The sequence below is a fragment of the Diorhabda sublineata genome, chromosome X (assembly GCF_026230105.1).
Source record: "Diorhabda sublineata isolate icDioSubl1.1 chromosome X, icDioSubl1.1, whole genome shotgun sequence".
NCBI classification, from domain to species: domain Eukaryota; kingdom Metazoa; phylum Arthropoda; class Insecta; order Coleoptera; family Chrysomelidae; genus Diorhabda; species Diorhabda sublineata.
The window spans coordinates 21299336-21319617 of record NC_079485.1 but is presented as its reverse complement, the minus strand read 5'-3'; the positions used below and the strand labels follow the sequence as shown (position 1 = coordinate 21319617).

The 20282-nt window shown below is 30.0% G+C and overlaps 2 protein-coding genes across 2 annotated transcripts; one reads left to right on the top strand and one right to left on the bottom strand.

Annotated features, from left to right (window-relative positions):
- Positions 1-7769: 7769 nt before the first annotated feature.
- LOC130451161 (gem-associated protein 2) lies at positions 7770-9576 on the top strand. Its single transcript, XM_056789992.1, has one exon. It carries the CDS (start codon positions 7854-7856, stop codon positions 8586-8588), a length of 735 nt encoding a protein of 244 aa, XP_056645970.1. The 5' UTR covers positions 7770-7853; the 3' UTR covers positions 8589-9576.
- A 1723-nt stretch (positions 9577-11299) lies between these two features.
- On the bottom strand, positions 11300-19674 carry LOC130451160 (protein FAM8A1). Its single transcript, XM_056789991.1, has 4 exons — positions 19171-19674; positions 18907-19060; positions 18580-18706; positions 11300-11778 (listed from the first exon to the last, which is right to left on the bottom strand). The coding sequence occupies exons 1-4, from the start codon at positions 19460-19462 to the stop codon at positions 11464-11466; spliced, it is 888 nt and encodes a 295-aa protein (XP_056645969.1). The 5' UTR covers positions 19463-19674; the 3' UTR covers positions 11300-11463.
- Between the last annotated feature and the right edge of the window lie 608 nt (positions 19675-20282).

Genomic DNA, 20282 nt, shown 5'->3' with positions numbered 1-20282 from the left:
AAAATAACTACCAAAACCATATGAAGAACAAAGTGGTGAACGGCTGAGATAAGAAAGTTAACTAAAGGAAGGATAGTCATTTATGCCCAGGACAAATGACCAAGCAACCATTGCTGGAATTGTTGATTCAACCGTGTAAATGTGCATCCAATTGTAAAACAATGGCTTGCTCTTGTAAGAAATTACATATTGATTGTATGTCTTATAATCAATTTCTTTTCTGATATGTTCAAATTTGCTTTTTTGAATTAAATAATTTCTTTTATTAATAATTATTCACTATAACCAGCTGTAAGTATCTTAAATCATAAAAAGAAATTGGATATTCTTACTAAAACAATCGTTATAATGATACCAAAGCATATATTCAGTCCATTTACTAGATGTCAAAGGGGGTGGACTAATACGGACAGTCAAAATCATAATCTGCATGCTTTTTTGAGTTCAACACCATACACCTAATGCGGTCCTCACATTTTACAATCTCAACTCCATCCAGCGCCCGGTATAATTAAATTTCAGGATGTTTCCTTATTATGTACTAGGAACCAAAAATTTAATAACGCTAGACGTAACTTTTTCTAAGAAAGTACATTCTATGAGTTTTTAGCTCGCCGTCAAATTTCATAATTTCCATGAAAAGTTATCTGTGGTCCAACTTAATCATAGAACTAGTTTTAGAGTTCAGGGTGTTGAGAGATATATCGTCTGAACTAATTACATTTACCTTGAAAAATTTATTTTATCAAAACAAAGTTTGAGTAAGGTTAGTTGTAAAATTTGTCTGTTCTTAATATGTTTATGTTTCTGAAACAGAAATCTCAAAATTTTGAATGCAGATAAATCTAATAAAACTGTTATTATGAAATTGGACGATTATAATAATAAAATGATGAAATTATTAAATGATAAGACAACTTACAAAAAAATTAAACAAGACCCTACGAATTCTTATCAAAATCAATTTTGGGAAAAACAATTTTTTATTTGACCATCAGATACAAAAAAAATAAAAATTTACATGCTGCACCCCTTAAAATACCGGGTGTTCAGCAGATCGTTGAACATAGAAAGACATGGTAGGTAGGCAGGGTCATTTTCTATCTATTCAGGCAATAAAAAAATCCAGGTCTTAAAAAAACTTTGTAGAATTTTTTTTTGTTTTTTAGAAATTTTGTTCCGTTTAAAAAAAGTAAAGGTGATAGGAAGCTTCTGATTTTTTAAAAGCATCGCTAGAATGTAGGCTTTCTAACAGTATGTAATTTGTTTCGATATCTTTTTCTTAACCGGAGTAAAAAATTTTTTACGTAGTTGGACCATTTAGACGAAATTCGACTTCATGTAAAGTTATAGATTTTTTCTAAAATCAATACAAGGATTAAAATAATGAAACAAACGTATCAAAACTTGAATTATCCATTTTAAAATCAGCTATACTCTATTTGGAAAGAGCATAGAGTAATAAATGCTCATTATAAATGCAAAACCCTGAAATTTTTAGTATGGTACTTTACGTCCAAAATTTGGAATACTTAAATATGCCAATGATAAATAAGTAACTGGACAGAGATATATTTTTCCCATAATTGACCGTACTTAAATGTAAGCGGTTATCTAGATAATCCGAATGGCCATCCTTTTTCTTTCCAAAATTGGAGGATATCTGCGTTTAATAATATTCTAACGTCCCTTAATTTAAATGTTGTGTTTTTCCGAGCTACTTCGCCTTTTACTTGGGCCCATATCCATTCGATCGGATTGTATTCACAGTGATAGGGAGGAAGGCGAATAATAGTAATTTGGCGATTTCTTGCCATTTCATCGATATTATATTTCTTGTGGGGATTTTTATTTATTTTGACAATTGACAAAAGTTCTCCAACACACGATTTCTTCGGAACCTTTTAAATATGAATTTTTACGTTGTTTTTCCCAACAAAAATTTAGTTCATGTAGAACCTACCAAAGCTTACTTCTGCTGATTGGTGGCTATAGGAAGTTTATTTTTAACGTAAAATGAGTGAACTTTCCTGCTGATTGCATATTTGTAATCTTCATCGATATAAACCTTCGGCCTTCCTGACTGAGACTTTGGACCACTTAAACATCCACTTGTTTTCCTTTCCTTAAGAAGTTTATAGATCGTTGATTTCCTAGACCTGTCATCTTCGAACACATACTTGTTAGATCATCCACCCTCACTGAAGGGTACTGATATTTTAATGCACCATATACATTTAAAGCCATGTCTTTCTCGTTAACAGAGCGTCTTTATGTATTGGAGTATAGTTTTCAAAGGTCGACATATTGAATATTCACTGAAGTTTTGTAAACGTTTCTGTGACAAACACTGCGCTAAAAATGTAGTCGTGTATTGGGGATTTTTTTTATAGGACTTCTTCTTAAACTGAAACTTGTCAGTAACCATTTAAGTATACCTCATATTTTAATCTTTTATTACCCTCTTGCAAAATTTACCTAATTATCATTTTTCCCAGAAAACATTTCACAAATCGTTTTCAAATTAACCTGTCTGGTATAGGTATATACTATAAAGGGCGTAAAATATTTACCTGTCAACACCATTCCTTTCTTAAAATACACCAAAGGAATTGTTTTGGCCGATAAGTAATTATAGTTGGAATTTTAAACTTGATGCAATAAATTTCTTATAAAATAAATGTTGGATTCGTTTGCTAAGGTTTGATAACATAAAATAATAAATTGTTTTTAAATGTGATTACGGCTATGGTGACCTGGAGATGGATTGATTTATCACTCTACACTTTTTCCAAATGGAGTATAAAATCATCATTTAATTTAAATTTTGTTCGAATTGGCGCCCCTCATTGGTTATGCAAGCACTGCATCGGTTGCGTATTTCTACTGTAGTAGTCCGCAACAACATCTCTTGTTTCATTGTTTCAAATGCAGCGTCAATCCGTTGTATCAATTCTTCACGGCTTGTTACAACTGTGTTGTATACTAAATCTTTGGCGCTTCCCCAGACATAAAAATCAATAGGGGTAAGGTCGGGCGATCGCGGAGGCCAAGGAATTGGGCCACCCCTACCAATCCACGAGTTGGGGAAAGCCTTGATTAAGAATTACCTCACATTCAAGCTCCAATGACCCAGTAGCCGTCATGTTGGAATACAATATGCGCATCTTCCTTACTTACGAAACAAAATTGGTATTACGAATTGTAATGTAATGTAATGTCAGATTTGATCGAATAAAATTAGTTAATAAAAATATTAATTGACAGCTGTTTAAATATATTTTCATTTCGATATAAAATATCATTGTTCATTAAGATGACTTCAAATCTAAAAAAATACTGAAGTTGTCCTGGATATTAAAATATTTACAAATGACAAAATAATCTAAAAATATTAAATTAAACGGATTAAACTTGAAAAATGAATAAATTTAATAAATAATACATACGAGTATAACTCAAATTTCAAATAGAAAATAGATTAAACACTATTTAAAAAATTTCTGGTAAATATTAAAAAATATATATAAAATATTCAAAGGAATTGATAATTTTGGGTGACAATTCATTTGGGCCTCAAAATTGGTCCCATGAAATCAAATAATTCAATAACCTAAATTTGTATTCTATGTTTCGTTCAAAGGAGAATATTTTTTATCTGGAACAATTTATTACTATTCTATTATAACTAAATCTTTCCCTATAACTTTCTTTATTAATTCCAAATGTTTATTTTTAATTAAGATTAATTAATTATATAAAATAATTGAAATTTGATTTTAATTGTTGATTAGATTTTGTTGATTATCTTGACGGGATACATATTTTTGGATGTACAACCGTCATAAAAATTTTTCTTGGAGATGGTCAAATTCATGAAGGCATAGCCTTCAAAGAGTCGCGAGCTGCATCTTTTGAAGCAGCGGATGAGCAAGCGCGAAAATGTAAATCAGTTGATTACTTTACTTTCAATCTTCGTTATTAACTTTTATGAGTTATAATTACTAACAATAATCTTTTAACCTTTAACAGCAATCATTCATCCGGGCTCTATATTATATATTACACCGTTAGTTTTTTCATAGAGTTCCCTGATCATCTTTACTCATTAGAAGAAAAAAGAATTGAACGTTTGGCACAGCTAAAGAAATCACAATCTCATTGGAAAAAAATAATTCATGATTATATTCTGCTGTTCAATGCATTTATTTATCTTGATAAATACTGAAATATTTCAATTCCTAATAATAAACATACAATTTAATTACAATTCTCTGTGTTATTTTGCTAATTATACCTGTGGATTGGAGCAGCTAAAAGATTGATTTAGGTTACTCCCAGCATTGCAGATATGTTAGTCATATTTTTTAATTTCTAATAAATGAATTAAATTTCGTTATAGCGTGTACGAGAATGATAATTGTCCCTGTTAATTGGAGTATTTCAGGACATCGTATAGGTCACTTCTAGCATCGCAGATATTATTCATGCCAGCTTGGTCATATTTTTCAATTCATTTTTAGTCAACTTTAAGATCATAAAAAGAATATTTCACCAGTTAAAAATTTCTTTTATTTTTAACGCCCCTGCACTGCTTTGTATGGGAGTCATTTCGTAAATTTCGTTATTGATGAATTTTATTATACAAAAAATAATATCTTAACCAAGTGTTGGAATAAAATTTGTAACAAGTTTCAAATTTATAGAAGCATTAAATTTAAAGTTAAAAATTTCTTTAACACCCCCTGCGCTGCTCTGTGTGGGTATTATATTGTAAAATTCATTTTTGGTAAATTTTATTATACCAAAAAGAATATCATAACCAAATCTCGTACCTCTAAGAGCGATAGACGAAAAATGTGATTTTTTTCTTAATTTAACTCCCCCGCAATTTGCCTAGTAGGCGGAGTTTGATAAAATTCGTTTTTAGTCAACCTTGGGCTCATAAAAATGATATTTATACCAAATTTCAATTTTATAGGAGCATCAGATTTAGAGTAAAAAAATTCTTTTATTCTTAACGCACTCGCGCTGCTCTGTGTGAGTGTCATTTTATAAATTTTATGGGGAATTTTATTATGCCAAAAAAGATACATTAATCAAATCTTGGATCTCTAAGAGCGATAAATTAAAAATGTGAATTTTTTTTATTCAACTCACCTTGCGGGAATAATTTCGTAAAATCCGTTCGACTGAAAAAATATTCCTATGAAATATCAAAAAAACATGAATTCAATTATAAAGATTCAAAAGTTCTTGTAACCCAATCTAATACATGAAAAAGTCAATTTTTTAGATATGGTTAACATTCATTCATTCACAACCTAACCTAACAATCAATATTTAACATCATTCACAACAACCTAACCTGATCTAACCTAAAAAAATTCAATGTTACTCATAATCCAACTACTGAAAATAATAATTATATAGTAACCAGAATCAATATTTCCATCAATTAACTCTATCAAACGTAAAATTAAATATTGAATTTTAATATCCACGAATTTTATGTTTTTACAAGAAACTACATAAATTAAAGCCGCCTAATATTAACTAATTGCTTTGACTAAATTTTATTATCGTCATACATTTATATATATTTTTATATTGTATTTGACTATAATTTCAGTCTCAGATGATAAATATTTAGAAGCTCCGAATATATTAAAGTAAGTACACTTTGGTGTTTAATTTTGCAAGTTTTTCAGCAAACTTGATTTTGATGACTGAGAAAATAATTAATAGGGATCACAAAAAATTGATTCATCAATACAATGAATCCTTAGTCCTTGCCAAATTTATGATAACGTCAAGAGTAGAAAGATATATCAGTAGATTATAAGTAGATAATATAATAAATATCTTGATAATTTATGGAATAAAATTTTGAATTTTGCTTAAATTACTCACATCTTTTGCAATGGATATCCGGTTTTTTATGAAAGTATCATTTCTAAAAGTATTTTCATTTGCAGTTTTAGTCTCAAGTATTTCTGTTATTTTTATAATAAATTTCAACATTTATACTACTGCATAGTTTGTTGATGATATTTTATTTATTATCAGGTCAATTAATTTGTAATATATTTTCGAAATTGATGTTTGTCCCATAGAAACATCATCATAATTATCACAGAGCTTGAAATATAATGAAAATCTGTTTGATATTTTTGATATTAAATTACTGAAATATTTTTATTCTTATTCCACAATTAATAAAATAATAATTACTGGCTCGCGTTTTGATAACCAAGGAATCATCTTCGGAGACTGAAGGAAAATTAAACCTTATTTTACATTAAATAGTCTCAATGCTTTCAGATGCAAATGGTAGTTACCATTTTTAGAAACCTTAGTAATAGACCAGAGTTTGATGTATTTAGGAAAAATATTACGTGCATGTACATCCCGGATGATTCGTTCCATTTTATTATCAAAATTTAATATTTATATTGATTTAAATTGGAATTTTGAAAATTCTCGACGTTTTGGCTTCCACTTTTCAGCCATTATCAAAAGAAGGGTGAGGATAGGGTGGTTATTCGTGCATTGGTAAGAAGTGATTCGATTCCGTGGTCTCAATCTGCCTACTCCACGCAACGAATCACCCCTTTTTTGGTTAATTCCAAGGACTCTATCTGCATACTTCTTGGAATTCCACCAAGGAAAAGCTGAAACAAAAAATTATAAAATAAATAAAATAGAAAATAAAAATAATAATTCTCTTGATAATGGCTCCAACGGCTCCAATAATCAAAATTGTAATTAATATTGATTCCTGCAGAAAATTGCGCCAGAAGTGGAATTGGTTCAGTGGGTTGAACTTGTCCATGCGTCCCTGGAATTTGGAGTTTTTCTAGCATAATTTCGTGCTTCGAATGCAGCTTAATTGTATTTTATTCCTTCTATAGCAATTGGCTCGTTTGTCATTAAGATGCTACTTCTCCTAATTTCTTGGTCTTGAATTATGGTTGTATTGACTATTCCTATTAGAATTACTTTGCTGGTAAAAAGATCTATGTTGTGATTGACTTGGTGCAATTCTCTGTATTCGGAATTTTGCATTGCGATATTTTGGGTTTCGTACAGATGATGTGTGCAGCTAAGCTGGTGCAGATTTCGTACCATTTATTATTTGCATAGTAATCTGCAGGTGGCAGGATCATTATGTGATCATTATTGGGAATAGGGTAGATTCTAGACGTAGGGTAAGAATGAGTATAAAGGATGGGTATTTTCAGTATTATGAGCATTGTCTTTGTGGTAACGCAAACTAATGATTTAGAAGCTTCAATTAATTGATAGGGATGTTCGTCACTGATTAAAAGGGCATTTAGAGAATATGTTTCTAATAATTCTTGTTTTAAAGTTTTCAGTTCATCTAAAGTAAATAGTTCAATATTCGAAAGGTTTTGTTGTGATAAAGTTATAGTTGCAATCAGTTTCAAAAGGAATTCTTGTATAGTTTGAAGGTTTAGTATTTTATTATTAAGTGCAACGTATCCATTGAAATCGGTTGATAACTTGTTTACTGCAGTAACAATTATTTTAATATTATTATTTATCAAATTTAGATTATTAAATCTCGTATCAACAGAGTGTCTAAAAGATATCTCTTCATTAAGATTTCATTTTCTTTAACCTCTACAGCAGTAATGTGTGATTTCAATAATTCCAAGTCGGATATTAATTTTCCAAAAGCTCTAGTATAAGTGTGTGTATAGAAGAGCTGAAGAGCAGTTATTGGCAAGGCCTGAACTACGGAAATAAGAAGAAGAATACTTTAGTGTCAACAACTATTGTTACATAAATAGTGTAATAAAAATAATTGTTCTATAATTAGAAATCCGATGGATTATACTAGTGATAATGATTCTTATGACAGCGAGGAAGATTCCGGACTTTTGAAGAAAGCATTTGATGTACATCTTCCCGAAAATTTTGATCCTAATTCTGTGCCACGAGACGGTGAAGAATACTTACACCATGTTATATACGAACGAAATATGTGCAAAAAATGGGTTGCATCACCCATAGATCCAAAAAAATTGAAGAAATATTCAACATTTAAAATACCAATAAAAGTGATAAAATACAATATTCCCTTACATCTGTTACCATCACTTGAATGGCAATATCAAAAACTGGGAGATTTTAAGGATTTCAAAGAAACTTTAGACAAAATAAACGAAACTTATGATCGAAAAGCTACTATTAGTGTATTTAATGAAGATAAATTTATGACCAAATTGCAGATATCTGCACCCCAGTATTCAACTATTTGTCAGTACAAACAAACTGCTAAAATAAGAATGTTGGAACTTATTACAAATTACATTTCTACAAAGGAATCATTTGATGATTTGGTAGCTGTGTGGGTTTTCGCTATATTAGTAACTCTTTCTGTTCCTCTGAGTCCAAATGTATACCATGCTATTCGTGAATTTATTAGAGCTTGTCAACTTATTCGCTCAAAGTTACCAGAAAATGATGAAAAAAGTTGGACTGCATTGAATTTCTATATTTGTATTTGTAGTCGATATTATAGTCAATTGGATCTAGCAGACTTCAATGATATGGAGTGATTAATTAAATTGTTCCAAATTAATTTTCAATTTACTTCCCAAAATAGCTGTACAGGTAGCAGAACATTGTTAAATATAATGTATGAATTTTTACTATTTTTTGTTCGCAAGAAGTTGGAATATAACATTTCTTATTTTTTGTTTTGGGCATTATTATTAGAATTTGTAGTTCAAATTTTTAACATATTTATAAATTATGTTTTCATGAACTTTGTAATATATAGACCCACTATTCAAGCTCTTTAAATAGAATCTTTTACAAGAAAAATATATGTACCCAGTTTATTTAAAAAAAAATTCATATATTTAATAGACTATGTAAAGGTAAATGAAAATTCCAGCAAATTCTCAATATACATTTATAATTTTGACTTATAATGCAGGTTATCCCAGAAGTTGAAACCTAACATGAAAATGCAGATACCTGAGATAATGGGTTCATCATTTCTATACTCTCTAAACAGGTCTTCATTACTCATGGTATAAAACCTAGGCTAAATTGGTTTTTGTTCATATTTTCTAAACTGTATTTGATCCTAAATTGAATATTATTCGTTAACAGAAATAGTATATTAATCAATAAGCAAAGATATTACTTAAGAGAATGAAATATCTGAAGGAGTTATGGCCACTACATGTGAATATACACGGATACCTCCACATGGCAAGCGCCACTCGAACTACTCGAGTATAATAGTGCTTACCCTCTCGTGCTTGCTTCTTACATTAAAAAAAAAGAATAGAATATACTTCATCTTAGAAGTCTCAGTGACAAGTTTTCACCCGCTAAAAGTTTGGAAATCATTATCGACGATTTATTATTGTCAGAAAGGTGAGGAAGTAAAGTCAAAAGTGTATTTCAAAATACACAAAAAGTTCAATTCGAAAGTGTGTCAGATCTAGATTACTATAGTTCATAATTTCATTATGCAAAAGACGTTGTGGGAACTTTTGCAGAGGTAAATATTCCTTTTATTAAAAAAGTTTATGTTCCTAATGTGCCTTAACTGATGCTAATTGAACGTTTTTGGCAAAATTTGAAACTAACTTAAGTATATTCTGGAGGTTGGGAATCAACTACACATGTAGAATTAAAAAAGAAAATTCCGGCAAACGCCAGATTTAGTATTTCATAATTTAATGCAAAATTTAAAAACAAAAATTAAGGAAGCGAGTAGACTGTAACCATTGTTTCATAGAGTACAGTGCAAATAATTAAATTAAAACAAATAGTTTGTACGAATTTTTTGTCCCCACATCCTTATTGCTACAGTTATTGAAAGGTATAGGTGGATTTTCTTTACCTGTTATAAAAGGTATTTCTTTTTCTATAGAAGAGAAACTGTTTATCGAACGATGGTTGGCTCTGTGTTGTCTATCTTATCGAACAATGTCTGGCGCTACACTGACGAAAGCCCCTTCATTAACCTTAAGTGAACTGTGCTCCAAACAATCATCTGACATTATTTCGAGCTGGGCAGCTATTGATATTATTTTTGTATTTGGTGCCTTAGTTATTTATGTATTTGCCCGGAAGTTATGAACATTAGTATTTTAGGCATAAAGGACCACAGCTTTGACTTTCTCTACTATTTCCTTCTTCAGTTTTTTACTGTTCCTATTCATATGTACACTCCACCATCTTAAACATCCATTTTACTGTGGGGTCACTTTTTTCTACATATTTTTTTAAATATCCTCTAGTTATAGGAGGATATATTGAAAAATTCTTAGCCTTAGCTATAGAACCAAACAAAATTTCAATGTCAAAATATTTTATACTCAACATATTCTCCTCTTAATTGGATACATTTTTTACAGCGAACCTGAAACGTCTCTAGACCTTTAAAAAAATGTTTCTTCTCGCTCTGCAAACCAGACCTCCACAGCTTTTATTATCTCCTAGTTGGAAGAAAATTTACGACCTTTTTTTCAGTAGAGGAAAGAGATGATGGTCGGACGGAGCCAAATCTAGTGAATAATGGCCTTCTCGATCGGTCTTCATTTTCAATGGCAAATTTACCTCTTTTGAAGCTTTCAGTTCAATTTTTTACGGTCGCATACGAAGGACATTGATCAATAAGGGTATTAAGCATATCTTCGTAAATCTGCTTACCTCTTAACCCTTTTAAATACAGGTATCAACGGTGGTTCGATACTACAATTTTTCGATTTTCACAATTTCTCTTAATGTATTGCGTAACTCTGGTTTACTTTTTTGACGTCAAACTTTATACTGACACTTCTAATAAGTTATTGTTCGTTGCTATAGTAACGCAATATTTTGTTTATGCATGAAACTGGTCTAGGCTAACTAGATATCAAAACATCCTCTGATCATAATATGCACCCTTCATTTCAAGTTGCTATTTTTATTCAATTTAGAAATTCAGTACAAGTTTATTTTACTTTCTGTTGTTTCTAAATAGCTTTTTATTCAATCATCACTAATTTGTGTATTTTACCTTTTCTACTTTTTAAAATCTATGAGGTGGCTCATGTATTCTTGAATTTTTTACTGCTCCAAAAGTTTTTCTTTGACATTTACACAGTTTTGTGAAAAATTATTCTAATACATTAATCCTCACGAGTGAGAATTTGAAAGTACTTAATCCTAGCGCATTCTGTTACTTTTAATAATCAATTCATAATGAAATGGTGAGTGGAATATTACATACAGCTCCATTTGAGAGAAACAAGTAAACGCTATCTTTTCCACATACACCTTTATTATAGTTCTGCTTTATGTAAATACCAACATAGTGTCTTACTGTTTATACATACAAATACAATATGGGCTGAGCATGTTTATTGATAAAATAGAGAAAACATTTTAAAACAATATCACATAGAATTTGGCCTATTTGATAAACAACTACAATGTAGAATGGTAGATCATAAATTCGTGGTGGTATTCCACAACTAAGCTTTTAGACACAATATCATAACTGGTTCTGTTGTGGGGAAAAATATAGAAAGCTATACATAATGGTAAAAATAGCCCTACAAATAGATTTTTTAAGGTAGCACGTATTAATGATCTTTGCCAACCCAATGGTTTTGGTCTTGTTACAGAAACTGTTTCAAATTGCCTGTTGGGAACAGGTGTTATATTTTCCGCTGTTACTACCATCAATCCCATATATCTTTTGCCAGGTGTTGCACAGAATTTTCCTTTCAAGCAATAGGCCTGGAACAAACATTAAGCTCAGTATTAAACTGTTCTTGGTATATATAGCAATAGAAATAATTGTAGAAGCAAGCAATAAAACTTAATTAACACGGAGAACGAAAGAGAAGAATAAGAAAAAATATTCGTTAGTTATATAGTCTAGCCTTAGTATATTTATCTTTTTGATATTTTTATTCTTTTGCATTTGAAGTCTTCAAGTTCTGAATGCCTGGTTTAGATATTCAATTAATCCTTTTGTATTCCTCACTGTAATGAAGTAATGTGTAAAAGTTTCTTCTGAAAAACATGACCAAAGTCTTTGAAAAAGTCCAAATAAATAACTTCAATGGTGCAGGTTGTTTAATGATAATGTACAATCATTGACATACTATAATAGGTTGGCTGTTGTGTAATGGGTTGGAACAAAAATTATTGGAATTTTCCCCAAGAAAGAATCTGATCATCTGTTCTGAAACAAAGGCTTCCAGAAACTTGGTCGACTATTGACAGCAAGCTTATTGAGTGGTAGTTGCTTGAGAGAAGTTTTATCCCTTTTTAAAAATAGGGGGTTGAATGCTAATTTCTAATTGGAAGCAATAAACCTTAGCTAAATGAGATATAATTAAAGATGGGCTGAAGTGTAAATACAACTTTACATACTTCTACTATATGTGTAGAGTTTAGTGATGTGGGGAGGAAAATTTTCCGTTTTGGAAAATTTTCGACTGTTTTTCCGGAAAATTTTCAATGTCAAAAAAGCAATTTTTTTGAAATTTTTTTATAGGACATGTATGAACTTTCCATTCTTTTATTAGTTTTCTTTTATTTGTCAATTTCTGTACCATTTAAACAAAAACTATAGGTTATAATTCTAACTTTGTAACCCACATGAATTAAATATTTCATTCTGTTTTACTTAAAATTTGTCCCATTGTTTAATTTAAGTCACCATATTTCATATCATAACAAAAAAGCACTGGAAATTAATCACCCATTTCTTTTGTTATTTGATAAAATAAAGTAATTATGTAGTGGCAAAAGCCAGAAGATGGAACCACTGCTATAAAGAGAATTGTGTAGTGGGACTAAAGCAAAATTAATCCTGCTCTCTGTGAAGAAAAATGGGTAACCAGAAAAAAACAAGCGTGTGGAAACATTTTGATGAAGTCCATGAAGGCAACAAAATTATTGGTAAATGTAAATATTGTGATCAGAGATATGCAAATAATGCCACAAGGATGAAAAAACATTTATGTGCATGTAAAAAATGCTCAGAAAGAATAAAATGCATTTTTCAAAAGTTGGTGCAACATAAGACAGGATAAACCTCTTGTGGAAGAAATGTGCTTCAGATTCACATGTAATTAAACAATTTTTTTATTTATTCTTAATAATAGTATTAAACCATAGTTATGTGTATATAACTTAATTTTTGGCTGAGTTATTCACTTTCATTTGCCAATAATTTGATAAAAGGTATAGATATCTACTGAATCAAATAATAATAATTGTTCCTAATTCTTAATTGAATGCACCTTCTATATTGTTTTTAAATACCTTACCTTAAAAGGATATCCTTTATAAATATAACATGGATAACAATATATTCTATGAGAATGAGAAATCCATACAAAACATTTTAGAGTGTTGAATTGAAAGAAATGGGTATAAATATATTTTAATAAGAAAATAAATTTAACAAAACTGATGATGTGAAAAAAAAATATATTTAACAGGTATACTATATATGTTTTTAAATCAAAAACAAAACTAGTAAAACCCAAACTTATTTAAATTATTGCATACATGTAGTGTTTGTGAAAAAGTTTATTTTAATTAATGTAAAGAATATTATGAAGTTAAAGAATAAGTTTTCACTAAACAAGTTTTTATTTCTTTTCATCAATGCCTAAGAAAAATTGAAACCAAAACTCATTCAAATAAAGAATGAAAAACAAAACCTTGCTCTTCGAGTTTCTCTGAACTAGATGTAGAAGTAAACCACGCACTACAGCATGTAAATTTGATCTTTTTGTCTTGTATTTAATTTTAAACATGAGACTTTACCAACTCAGGAATATCTCGGGTACATGGCTGTAATTTTCTCTTTTGGATTTTGCTTTGTATGTTGGCAGGCCTGAGCAAAGGTCTGGTATGTCTGCTAGTTTTGTTTTAAATAAAAGTTAAATTACGTTATTTTTCTGTTATTGCAGGTGCAGGAAACTGAAGAAAGTGAGGTTAGTCTGCCAATGGATCTCAGTGAACAAGAAGCAACTTCAAGCAGCTATTCAAATTCAAAGAATATCTTATCAAGATATGTTGACAAAATGTCAACAGAAGACAAAGAAAAAGCAGACGAGACATTGGCACATGCTATATTTGCAAGTAGAACCCCACTTTCAATTACTAAAAATAAATATTGAGTGGAACACTACAAATATATTCGTCCATCATACAAATTTCCATCACATTATCGTTTATCGCATTCCCTTTTAGATAAAGAGTATGACAGAGTACAAGAAATGGTGGTTCAAAAAATTGCTGAAGCGAAATCATTGACACTGCACGGATGGATGGACTAACATACAAGGAAATCCTTTGATGAACATAATGTTTGCAACACCTCAGCCAATAGTCTTAAAAGCAGTGAATACAAAATCTTCTCGTCATACTGGAGAATACATAGCTCAAATTTTGAGAGCAGAGATCGAAAGAGTAGGTCCTTCCAAAGTAATAGCTCTTGTAACTGACAATGCAAGCAACATGAAATTGGCTTGGCAAAAGTTAGCAAGAACAATATCCTCACTTGATTATATTTGGTTGCCTTGCTCATGGATTAAACCTTTTGGCAAAAGATATAATAAGTTTGAATTCAATTCGAACAATATTATCAAAATGCAAGGCAATTGTCAAATTGTTTAAGAATCACCACATTGAAGGCAATCCAGAAAGAAAAACAAGGGAATGAAAGTTCTCTTATTTTGCCAGTAGAAACTAGGTGGGGATCAGCAACAAAATGTTTTGAGAGTTTGCTGCGTACAAAGAACTGCTTACAATCTGTAGCTATAGATGACACATTATCACTGCCTCCAAATATACGAAAGCAGATACTGGATAATGATATATTTTGGGCGCAAGTTTAGACTACACACAACCTTCTTTTACCCATTTCTGCAGCAATACAGAAGTTAGACGGTGATGCACCATCTATTTCAGAAGTTACAGTTATATTTAAAAAAATCGATGCTAAAATAATCAAGCAATTGCCTTATTCACCCCTGACCAAAGAAGAAGAAAAGTCCGTTAAATAATTTTTAACTGACAGATACAATTTCTGTTTTCACCCAGTGCACTTAGCTGCAAATCTTTTGGATCCACGATATTATGGACAAAATTTGTCAGAAGATGATTTAATGAGAGCTATTGAAACCATAATTGAAGTTGCTAAAAACACTCCTGGTATAAATGAAGTTACAGTAATGTCAGATATAGCAGAATACAAAGCAAAACAAAAGCTCTGGAGTAAAGACATTATTTGGAAAGCTGCCTGTAAAACATCTCCAACAACTTGGTGGAAAGGTTATTGCAGTACAAGAGAACTATCTAGGGTTGCAGTCAGAATTTAGAATATTCCCCCAACTGCCGCTTCATGTGAACGCAACTGAAAGGCATTTAGCAACATTAAAACAAAAAAGAGAAATAGATTGACAGATGAACGCACTGCGAAACTAGTATCGGTTTCACAAAATCATTTGTTAAGCGATGACACTGTCATGTTTTTAAATTCTAAATCTGTTAAACGAAAACATGGATGCAGATTTTTCACCTAGTTGTAGCAGCGATTCTGATTTAAGTCACTTTGTGCTTTCCAATTCTAAGAGTGACCTAGAAAGTTAGGACATCAACATCATAGAGTATTGGTGCTTTCACAGTTAGAAATGTTTGCAGAAAAAATATGATCATAATCATATTATGTTTGATTTCACCCCCCACAAATTCTTACGTATAAATTTTGGTCATTTGTTTCGATTTTAAATACACTTTTGTAGTAATTCAGCTTTTTCTTAAAATTATTAATTATTATTAATTAATCATTCATTTTTTTTTAAAGAGAAATGTGCGTTATTTTAGAACATACTTTTGTTTTCATTTTAAAAATTTCATTGATCAATTTAATGAATAAAATATGCTCCAATATTGTTTTTAATTAATCACTGAGATATTATACATGCATAACAATTATTATAGAACTATTACATTTTATCTTTTCAGCTTTATACATGATTAAAAATTTATAAACCACGATTTCTATGATTTGATAAGTATTTAATTTTGATTTGTTTTTTTGTGTTTGTTTGAAGATGTAAAAGGGCATCATATCCCTTCCATAGTTGATAAAAAGCTCCAATTTCATTTACTTGCAGTCTCTAATGAACTAATGTTTAATTTTACAATACCATATTAATTTAATTGCTTGGAAAATTTTCCGAAAAACCCACAACTCTAGTAGAGTTCCTCAGGAAGGATATAGTGTGGCTACTAAAACGTGTCAACTCCTCTTTTTAATTAATTTACAGGTTGATTTGTTTATGACATTGACCATAAACTTCAATTGGCTATAGTTTTTACACAACTTATTTGATTTCTTAAGTTTCTTTTGATTCAGTAAACTACTATCAAGCATTCGACATGTATGAGCTACAATATGACAAACACCAAACAACAAAAAACAGAAACTAATAACAATAACAATTTTAAAATAATATTCAGAATTATGAAGACGCATAAATCAAAACTGAAAAAAAATACAATAATTGCAACAAAATAAAAATAATTTAAAGTAGATTCCTGAAATGGAATCCAGCAGCCTCCACACATTTTTGTTGCCGAATTATTATTGCTATATTGAACAACAGATAATCTGGGGATCGTTTCTAATAGTATTACAAAAAATTATAATTCTATAAATTAATTGTTGTTGGTTATTAATATTCCCTGTGTAAACTAGTTGCTTCAATCGTCCCAAAATATAGTATTCAACGGGATTGAAATCAGGGGATCTTGAATGCCAAGAAATAGAACCTTCACGTCCTACCCACTTGTTGTCATGAACATTATTTAGATGTTGTCTCACTGCTAGTAAAAAATGGAGGATGCCTCATCACGTTGAAAATACATGTCTGATAACAACGTTCGCGTTGGCAAGCTTTGGTAAAATATTTTGTAGAATGTCCAAATAGACTTGTCTTCTTAAAGGACCATAAAAAAGCGAGGACCTACTAATTAGTCATTTACGACACCAATTCACACATAAACTGGGAACAATATTCTAGAATAGCATGGGTATTTGTTTCTGACCACACATGTGATTTACACAAATTATTAATATCGTCTCTTGTAAATTTAGCTTCATTTGTAAATAGTGTCCTTTACAGCGTTGGTCGATGATTGGTAATCCATTGCAACCTATGGATTTCATCTCCAGGATATAGTGGCTGAACCATTTGAATATAATATGGGTATAGTTGATTTTTTTGTAAGGCTATAATCACGTTTGATTGAGTAACATTAAGTTATCGACTTACTTGTCTAATTGTAGGGTTTTTTCACTAGGAAAAGCGCCATTTTCTCACAAATAATTTAAAACTGACCCACGTCAAACGTTCAATGTCAATCATGATTTTGAAAATTTTTGAGTTGCTTCTTATTTTTATTTGGTAGAGTTGATTTATGGTATTATTATCTGACATAAAATTTCAATTATTTACAATCAACACATACATTAAGTTTAACATTTCAATCAATTTAATTTATTATTTACGAAAATATTACCCTAATGCAATATTTGTCTAAAAATTCAAAATTGAAAAATAATTTAATTTTTAAGATAATACAAAGTGACAGTGAAGATGTAAATGAATATATACATTCAAATCAGATTATGTTGTAGGTACTTATTTTGGTTGAATTTATTAAATTTGTTTTAACCTATATCTTATTATATATGTCATTATGGTTTATTTATTTTTAGTAAAATTTGATTGTTCACTAAAAACTGGATAAAAGTGTGACAACTCTGTCACATATGTCGTTTTGAGTGGTTATTTATGTAGTTTGAAAACAACTTATTGCATTTGAAAAAAAATATTCAGAGTGCGATATTCAATACAAATCCCTAAATCCATTTTTTGAAAGTCGGTCCTGAAGTATAGCTAATACAATCTAATGCTTGATAGTAGTGTATTGCATCATGAAGAAATTTAAAAATATGAGCTGCATAAACATTATAGCCAATTAAAATGTATGGTCAATGTCACAAATCACCCTGTAAATTAATAAAGAAGAGGAGTTAACACACCACATGATATTCTGCCTGAAAGAGTCTACATAGTGTAAAAGTATAGTCAAAACAAGAAGATGCATTAATGTTCAAATAGAGCCTGCTGTGAATACTACTTGTTTCAAAGTTGATCATATCTAGTAGATCATGTTTACCAATTTGTTTTTGCGAGTTTCTAATTTATGAGAAAGTTTCTTCAATCTATGTTTCCCTTGTCTTGGAATCAATTATGTATTGAAAGTATTTCCAATAATTTAACTTAATTTCTTATACTGGCAAATAGTTCCCAAATGTAGGAGAAAATACCACAAAATTTGAATCTCTCATAACTTTATGGCACAAGAGATTATGGATAAGTAAGTGAATTAAAGTGGAACACTTTCAATTTTAAACCATTTGCAATTGATTTAGTCTAATTTTTCCATTAATGCACGTTAAAAAAAAAGTAGAAATACAATGATTACAGTATATGAACTAACCTCATACACACATACTATCATACGATGTAAAAGTTCCAATGTAAGTAGCTCCACAGCCATAGGTAGAGTGCCATCAGAGCTATCTAAATTTTTTTGGAAAAATTCAATGCCATAGAATCCCATATCTCTGAAAACATAATCTTTTCATTATAAATGAAAAAATCAGGAAAACAATGTTCATAGCAAGGTGGTGTTTTATAAATACATAAGACAGCATCAATGATAGTTGTCAATTTTAATATTGATGACTAAAATTTTGAAAGCATGATTTTAACCCATTTCTGTAAATGAAAAAATCAAACCATTCTTGATAAATATTTATCTTACACTATATCAAAACTTTCCAATAATATAAAGGTCATAGCAACTTTAAATAATAACAGTAGTAAGAAATCCATAAGCTCTGCTGCTGCTCTCTTCCATAATGGTGGTACAACAAATTCATAAGTACTTGGTATCGTTCTTTGAGATGGCTGTCCAACTAAAAATAAAGTAAACCTAATAAAATATACATAGAAATTACGATTATTTAATTTTACTAGTATTTTGCTGGAAATAACTTACAGTTTATGCTATTGATAATATATATACCTGTTTGAAGGAATGGATTTTGAAAATTCTGACTCGCCAGAAACGAAAATCTTTGATGGAGCACATTTTGAAAATTTTCGTTTTGTAAATTAATAAGTGGATTCGGAAACCGCTGACCAAAGCTTTCTCTGACATCTGCCAAATTATAAGAACAGATATTGTAATGCAATAACCTTGCTTCGTCCAGCCATATTTGCAATTTTTTCATGTAGTCTTCTCTGTCTATTTTTTGTTTTAAGAACTTATATTCATTATCATCCTCATCTTTAAATTCTCTATTTTCTTCAACCATATTTAGTTTCTTGTAAACAAGTTTTTACTTTCATATCTATGTTTGACGTTTGTTGTAACTTTCTATTGTCACGTGGGATCTGTTTGTATACTTGTTTGACGTTATTGTTAATCTATCTTTTTTTACCTCTAATAACTCTCAGTCTATTTCCCTCTTATAGGATATGCTACCAACTCAAAATGAACCTACTTGAATACGAAGGCCTCTTCTCATACGGCTTTTTTGAACTATTCTGGCCAATGCAAACTATCAACGTATTTAATACATAATATAAATTACACTTTTATACAATATTATGTCAAACCTCTTAAATTCACGCAATAATTTATACATGCCATCTACTCAAGATGATTCTTAATGAGAAACTAATATCACAATAGAGGAGAAGGAAACTTTTACAAGTAGGTCATTCAACTTCTTAACTTCATATTTGTCTTGGTTATTTGAACAATTATTACATATTTTATAGATGTAGGAACTATTTTACACTAATTTATGTTTATTCATTTCCTATGCATTTAATATCGTTATTAGAGAATTAGAATATTAGAAATTTAAAAATTACATAATGTTTTACTCTGTGCAAAACTATGATCTATTCCGATTATTTCACATTAAAATGATTATTTTAATTTGACAACAGTACCGACTCTACCAAAATATACAGTATAATATAGAAAAAAATATTACTATTATTTCAAGGAATCATGTCGATATAAATAATTTTTAATAATCATAACAGCATAGACTGACAATTTTCAGATTATGGTATATTTTTTGGTTTAAAATATATAATAGGTACTCATTCATTCATTCCGTT

Excerpts from the sequence above, each read along its gene's own strand:
- LOC130451161 (XM_056789992.1), top strand. The coding sequence starts at position 7,854 with ATGGATTATACTAGTGATAATGATTCTTATGACAGCGAGGAAGATTCC.
- LOC130451160 (XM_056789991.1), bottom strand. The coding sequence starts at position 19,462 with ATGGTTGAAGAAAATAGAGAATTTAAAGATGAGGATGATAATGAATAT. Across the intron at positions 19,061-19,170 it reads AAATCCATTCCTTCAAACAG|TTGGACAGCCATCTCAAAGA; the intron begins GTATATATATTA and ends CTTTATTTTTAG. Across the intron at positions 18,707-18,906 it reads TTGGAAAGTTTTGATATAGT|AGATATGGGATTCTATGGCA; the intron begins GTAAGATAAATA and ends TTATGTTTTCAG.